This window comes from Nannospalax galili, unplaced genomic scaffold, assembly GCF_000622305.1.
Source record: "Nannospalax galili isolate Female #2095 unplaced genomic scaffold, S.galili_v1.0 scaffold415, whole genome shotgun sequence".
NCBI classification, from domain to species: domain Eukaryota; kingdom Metazoa; phylum Chordata; class Mammalia; order Rodentia; family Spalacidae; genus Nannospalax; species Nannospalax galili.
Genome location: NW_008337494.1, coordinates 1,560,936 through 1,568,538, shown reverse-complemented (window position 1 = coordinate 1,568,538; position 7,603 = coordinate 1,560,936). Strand labels below are relative to the sequence as shown.

Sequence of the window (7,603 nt, the reverse complement as noted above, 5' to 3'; positions counted from 1 at the left end):
GGAAGTAATTTTCTCAGAGTTATTCAGCTAATTAGTTGCAGAACCAAAATATGGCTTCATTGGAACAGATTAACATATGCAAAGTCTGAGGTTGGAGAGATGGCTCAGTGGTTAAGAGCACTGACTGCTCTTGCAGAAGATCCAGATTCAAATCCTAGCATCCAAATGGCAGCTAACAACCATCCCTAACTCTAGTTCCAGGGGATCTGACACCTTCTGCTGTCTTCCACAGGCATTGCATGACGTGGGTGCACTTATAAACATGCAAGCAATACACTCATACACAGAAATTTTAAAAAATATGCAGTCTGACTGATGAAGCCTTATTGTGTAGTATTTGCAGAAAAACATCATTATTCTAATTTTTAGATTTCTGCTCATCCCACAAACTTTTTCAAGAAAGCATTTGCCTTATTTGTCAAATTAAGTTGTCTTATTTAAGTTTTTAGATTAGATTCTATTTAATATGTTAGAAGTAGTAGCTATTGAGTCAGGTGTGATGGTGAATGCCTCTAATACCAGCACTCAGGAGGCAGAGGTAGGTAGATCTCTATAAAATCAAGGCCAGCCTAGTCTACATAGTGAGTTCCAGGCCAGCTGGGGCTGCAGGGAAAACCTGTCTCAAAAAGATCAAAAAAAAAAAAAAAAAAAAGGAAGTAACCATTAAACTTCTAATAGTGAATAATAGTGATAATACTACCCACTTCATAAGACTGTTGCTTGCAAGGATTTCATGGATTGGATGAGATAATCAATGTATAGCGGCCAGTTGTCTATACTTGGTGGCTATCATGGTCATAACTGCTATGATGGCCCTGTACTCTCTTTATCTATTGTCTCCATACAAGAGCAGGATGGAGTGACTCCCTGAGGCCTTGGCTTCTGCCCAGGAGAATCTCTTTAATGTTCTTCCCACAAGTCATGGTCTTGGATGATGTTTGTTTTCACCAAAAAGGATGTCAGGCTTCATCTCTAGTGGGCTGTTCAAGTGCATGCCATATACTGGAATAACCTCAGGCCTCCAACTATGCCATCTACTGTCCATCCATTCTCTAATGTTTACTCTTGCATGGAATTTGGACCATGGTCAAAGTGACGTCAGTCTGACCTGTAGCTCATAAGCTTTATAGAGTCACCATCTCTGCACTTCTCCAGGGGGATGCTCTCTTTCAACGGTGTGTGTGGGGGGCATTATGATGAAGCACTTCAAGAAATTCAGGCCTGTTTGCCAACAAACAGGGTAAAAGGCCCTTCTTCCTTATATGGTGCAACATCTTCAGGATGTCTCATAGGCCAAGGGTGGTAGGGGTTCTTAGAACCAATTCTTTGGATGATAAAGGATAACAGTACAATTCACAGCTCCACCACCAGAAAGAGACTTATGACTGTAAATTATTGAGTAGTATATGCACTTTATCATATCATGTTATCCTCTAAGTAACTCGGTATCATAAGACATGGAAACGTTGTTGTTTAAATGATAAAGCATGGATTTTAGGAAGAAAGCATAAATGATTAGATAATGGAATTTTTTATTCTCCTTCAGGCTTCCGTGAAATAAGTCCTTACAGAACCCAGAAATAGGATCTTTTTAATTTCTGCAGAAGTAAAGTGTTTGCCTTGCCAATGTTCCCATAAATATTCCTTTACAACTTCCTTGTTTGATAGCCTGTAAGTCATTTTTAGCATGCTATAAGCAAACCAACTTGAGCTGCTAACCTTGAGAAGAATCTGAGCTATGAGGCCGAGAGTGACGGGCTCTGGTCATTGTTCTCTTCCTTCCCTTCCCTTCCTTCTTTCCTTTCTTTCTGACAGGATCTCCTTGTAGCCCCGGCTGGTCTGGAAGTCGCTATGTAGACCAGACTAGCCTGAAACTCACAGAGATCTGCCTGCCTCTGTCTCCCAAGTGCTGGGATTAAAGGCATGCACTATCATGCCTGGCTTGGTAGTAGTTCTTGAATCACATAAATCCCATTTCCCATGCGGCTGGATGGGTTGCCTGCCTTGTGGCTGTGTCCTCATTTATTTCTGTCAATGCTTTATTTTCTCTCAAGAAATTTTCTTTTGAATTTCTGACTTTTGAGATGACAACACAGAACGTTATGTTAAATAAAACAAGCCAGGGGCTGGGGAGATTGCTCAGTCTGCCAATCAAATACTTTTTGCATAAGTATAAGGACCTGAGTTAAATTCCTAGAACCCACGTTTAAAAAAAAAAAAAAGTCAGGCGCACACTTGTAATTCCAGCACTGGGGAAATGGAGATCAAAAGGTCCCCGGGGCTCTCTGGCCAACTAGCTTAGACTTATTGGTGAGCTCTAAGCCAGTGAGAGACCCAGTCTCATAAACAAGGTAGATGATTTCTGTAAAATGACACCTGAGGTTGACCTCTGCTTTCCACACACATGGCCATACCTGGGCCCACATGAACAGCACCTCCCCATACCCCCATATACATACAAAATGAAATAAGTCAGGTACAGAAAGACACATACCACACGATATTATATTGTGGGATCTAAAAGAGCCGAAGCAGGGAACACTGACTCTGTTTTTATGGAAGAAAGTGTAGTCAATTCTAGAAAAGAAAAAAAAAGCCATGCTTGTGTAGTGATGGCCCAGTGGTTAAGGTGATGGACTCGGAAGAACAAAAGTCAACTAAGGACTGTAAACGAGGGCAGTGAGATGGCTCAGTGGATAAAAGCACTTGCTGTACAGATTTCATGACCTGAGTTAAATCCTCAAATCCCACCATAGAAGGAGAGACCAGCCCCAAAAGTTATGCTCTGATATCCACATGAGTATTATGGCATGCAGGCACCCACACTCAAACACACACATCACACACACACCCCAAAAAACTGTGAGCCAAGTGTGGTGGCACACACCTGTAATTACAGCACTCATGAGACTGAGGGAGGAAGATAGTGCGTTTGAAACAGCTTAAGTTACATAGTAAGACCCTGTCTCAAATAAATAAAAAAGCCAGGCTTAGTGGTGCCCGCCTACAATCCCAACAACCAGGAGGGCAGGGGTTTTTATATGGATGTGTTAATTAGCTTGGTTTAATCATCACACAATGTAAACATATACTGAAACCTATATAAATCCCATGAATATGTATAATTATTATTTATAAGTTAAACATAAAATTTATACGATGAGATGCTCTTTATGGAAAATAAAATTTCTGAGGTTTAACACTCTTAGTATTCTACAGTTGTCTAATGCTTTACTGCCTTGAAACTAGCAAGTGAGTTTCTTAAAAGAAGTAGAAAGAATATGCCAAATTTCTATCACATTCTTTGTCCAAAACTCATATCTGACCTTCTAAAGGACAGGCTTGGGGGGCTGGAGAGATGGCTCAGTGGTTAAGAGCACTGGCTGCTCTTGCACAGGACTTAGGTTCAGTTTCCAGTACCCATATGGTGGCTAACAACTGTCCATAACTCCAGCTCCAGGGGATCTGATGTCCTTTTATAGTCTCCATGGGCACTGCACAGATATGGTGCACTTACATGCATGCAGGCAAAACATTCCTACACATAAACTAAAAATAAATTTAAAAAATTAAGAGACAGAGGGGATGTTGGAGATGTAGCTTAGTTGATAATCTGCCTAGCATGCAGGAAACCCAGGATTCAATCCCTATCACCCTATAAAACTGGGCATGGCACAAATCTGCCTGAAATTCCAGTATTTAGGAGGTAGAGGTAAGAGGACAGACAGTTCAAGGTCATCTTCAACTATGGAGGGAATTTGAGTCCAGCTTGGGCTCCACGATACCCTATGTTTTTTAAAGAAAAACAAAACAAACAAACAAACAAATCCTAAAAATGTCGGGGGTTTTGCTTGCTTGATTGATTGACTTTTGAGACAAGGTCTCACTAAGTAGTCCAGGCGGGCCTTGAACTCCTTATTTTTTTAAATTTATTCATTCTTTAATTTTTTAATTGATTTTTGCCAACTTCATACAATGTGTTTTGATCATATTTAGATCCTTTTCCCTATCTTCTCCCCTCTTACTATCCTCCACTCCTGTACTCATATATATATATATATATATATATATATATATATATATATATATTAAGGCCTACAGTTGGGTTTGTATCCCCCAAATGCCCTTGGAGTCAGTCTCCTTTAAGGGCCTTGAACTCTTGATCCTCCTGCTTCGGCTGGTCCCACATGCTGGGATTATAGGTGAGCGCTACCACACCTGGTTTATGGACACCTTTAATGAGAGAGTACATATGCCACTGCAAAGAAGTCTAGTCACAGATACAAGAATCCCAGGTTTTGATCTGATCAACATGGGAGCCAATGAAGTTTGTAATTCAGATCCTGAAGGATGTGTTAAGTTTGCCAGAGCTGAGGAAGGAAATTTCTTCACCGTGGGAGGAGACAAAGTATACAAATTCAGGATATCCGTTTACTTAGTATGAAAAGAATACAGAATGGAAAGTACCAGAATTCTGATTATTCTTGAAAGTGACGCACTAGCTGAAGATGCTTTGGTTTCTATTTCCCCTTGCCCAAATGCTTCTTGAATTCAAGGAGTGAAAGGAATTTGTTTTTCTTACTTCTTTTTTGAAGAGTTTGTTTTGTTTTGTCTTTTTGTTTGTTTCTTTGTTTATTTTTGGGACAGGCTCTCCCTGTAGCCCCAGCTGGCCTGGAACTCACTATGTAGACCAAGCTTGAACTCACAGAGATCCACCTGCCTCTGTTTCCTAAGTACTGGGATTTAAGGTATGCACCACCACACCCGGCTAAAACTGATTTTCATATAGCAAATTCCAGGTCAGCTGGGGTCACAGGGAGACCCTGCCTCAAAAATATTTTTTTTAATTGTGGTGAAACAGACTTTTCATCTTAGACACCTTTCCACATACTGTTCAGTGATTATTTTGCTGAATTCAAGTACTTAAAAGGGCACATATATTTTTAAACACATAGAATGCATTTTATTTTTCATATATAACTTTCCCATATCTATATGCCTATATCAGGTATTCTAGTTATAGAAAATAATGTGATGTAATATAGAATGTGGATGCAATTATGTGTGTCTGTGTACGTGGGCAGGCTGAGGATCCAGCCCAAGATCTGTCACACGCTGAATAGATGCCCTGCCCCTGAGCTATACCACAGTCCTAAATGAGAAAAAAAAAAATTTTTTTTTGTCTCACTATGTAGCTCAGACTGGCCTGGAACTCACGGTGATCCTTTTGAGTGCTGGAATTACAGTGTGAGCTACCACACCTGGATACTAAGTGCAATTCTTTTCCCTTTTTTTTTTTTTTTTTTTTTTTTTTTTTTTTTTTTTTTTTTTTTTTTTTTTTTTTTTTTTTGTTCTGTTTTTTGTTTGTTTGTTTGTTTTTGTTTTTGTTTTGTTTTGTTTTGGGGACAGGGTCTCCCTGTTTTTTCCAGCTGGCCTGGAACTCACTGTATAGACCAGACTGACCTTGATCTCACCAGAGATCCACCTGCCTCTACCTCCTGAATCCTGGGATTAAAGGCATGCACCACCATGCCCAGCTCATTAGGTTTTAACATTTGGTCTGTTGCATTTATCTGGATAATGCTTCTGGCTTGGTTTGATCTCCTTTTTTTTTTGGTGATACTATCTTTATATTTCAAAATTAAAGGTAAAAACCTTGGCATTGTGGCTCACACCTGTAAGCTCGGCACTTAGAAGGGTGAGGCAGGAGAGTTGCCATGAGTTTAAGAGCAGCCTGGGCTATGTGCAATTTTTATAGAAACTGTATAATATAGTTCACTGCCAACATGCAAGACAGAAATAATGACAGACACCAAGGTGGAGGCTGTAATTACCACAAGGTCACAGTCTTGTGATGGTGTTGGCACATTTGGTTCAGACATGCTAAGGTCTAAAGCCTATTCTCCACAACTCTTCTCCAAGGTGAGTGTTTCTTTTCCTTGTCTTACATGTCCAAGTCATGGTGGAACAACTCAGGTGCTGGCATTTATTTCAAACAATGGGAGACTTTACTCTTGCTACTCTTATTTAAGCAGCCACATTTTCAAGGCTGGGCACATCTGTGAGAACTGATGGCTTAGAGCATCCCAGAGTGAATGGATGCGTGCAGGTGGCTCGAGGTTAACCCTTTCCTGTAGAGTAACCACCCCTGTATGATCTCTGCAGGAACTAGCCGTGCCTGTGGTCCATGATGGTGGTGCCCTTCTGGCTTTTGTCTGTGGTGTGGTATACACACTCCTGCAATCCATCATCTCTTACAAATCATGTCCCCAGTGGAACAGCCTCTTGATGTGCCACGTACGGATGGCCATTTCTGCCGTTTCCTGCGCAGCTGTCATCCCCAGTATCCTTTTCACATTGGTTAGTTGTCAAGTATGGTGAGGAAGACTGTTCGTCAGGCCATAGCAAGCTGGAGCGACCACGGAAGTGGAGTCCTGTAGAGAGGAGAGGGACTGGCTCACCAAGTACAGCATGGGTAAGTGGGAATTATAGCCAGGGAAGCAGCTCAAGGGTCAGTGGGCAGGAAAGTACTAAGAGGAAACATGAGATCACAGGGGGATTCTGGATAAGCACGTCTGACATTCTTGCAGGAGATAGGCCAGGGATATCAGACATCACTGGACGGATGGTTTTAGGAGAAGTCTGTTCAGATAACCAGAGAGGGATCAGATACCAAGAGTGGGGGTGGTTATTAGAGTTTGTATTGCTGTGACAAAATTCCTGGCAAGCAACAGCTAATGTCAGGAAGGCTTTATTTTGGTTCAATGTTTTAGAAGTTCAGCCTGTGGTTCATTGGGCCCATGTACTTGGGAAGAATATTATGGTGGTCCAAGTATGTGGGCAGAATTTCTTTGCCTCATTTTGTACTGGGGGGGGAGAAAAAGGGGAGGGAAAGAGAACAGAGAGAGGGGGAGGGGAGAGAAGGAGAGAGGAAGAGAAGAGAAAGGAGAGGGAGTGAGAGAGAGAGAAGGAAACAAGAAGAGGAGGAGGAAGAAAAATAGGCTAGGATCAAGACCCCAAGAACTGGCCCTCAGTGACCTACTTCTTCCCGATATGTCCCGCCTTATAAGTTTCCAGACCCCCCTCAATGGTGTCACCATGAACCTTTTGGAGGAAGGAAGACACTTCCTCATATCTAACCATAACCGGATCTGCTTAAGTTGATCTTCCGAGTTTGTTATACTGAAGACAGATGGGCCTAGAAGGAGGTTCAGGATCCAGACTACAGTTCAGCTAAGCAAAGAACCTTGTCATAGTGTATGAGCAAGTCTAATGTTTCCTCTACACCCTGTACCAAAAGCATTAAAAAAGCAAACAGTGATGACCAAGTTTCCATACTCTTAAGGAGAACAAACAGAGAAAATTGCAAATCATTAAGCAAGTATTAGATTAGAAGAATCATTGAGGAAAGGCTGGAATGAGAGGGGATGGAAGAAAGAAGGAGCACTCCGGCCTGTTTACTCTCCTCTCCACAGTCAGTCTGAGAGCCATATGAAAATATTTATTTTTCTTTGTAGTGCTTGACTGAAGACATCAAATATTGATATTCTACTTAAAGAAATAGTCTTGTGAAGTCCCAAACTTCCATATTTGCTGGGCATAT

At 41.3% G+C, this 7,603-nt stretch overlaps 1 protein-coding gene across 2 annotated transcripts in view; it reads left to right on the top strand.

The window, feature by feature from the left end:
• Dram1 (DNA damage regulated autophagy modulator 1) overlaps positions 1–7,603 on the top strand; it is a 69,733-nt gene that overhangs the window by 30,084 nt on the left and 32,046 nt on the right. For both annotated transcript variants that reach the window (XR_003849452.1, XM_008832613.3), the window contains exon 4: positions 6,166–6,343. Coding sequence is in view for 1 of the 2 variants with exons in the window: in XM_008832613.3 (XP_008830835.1) it covers positions 6,166–6,343 (178 nt within the window). In the remaining variant the exon portion in view is untranslated. The remainder of the gene's footprint in view (positions 1–6,165; positions 6,344–7,603) is intronic.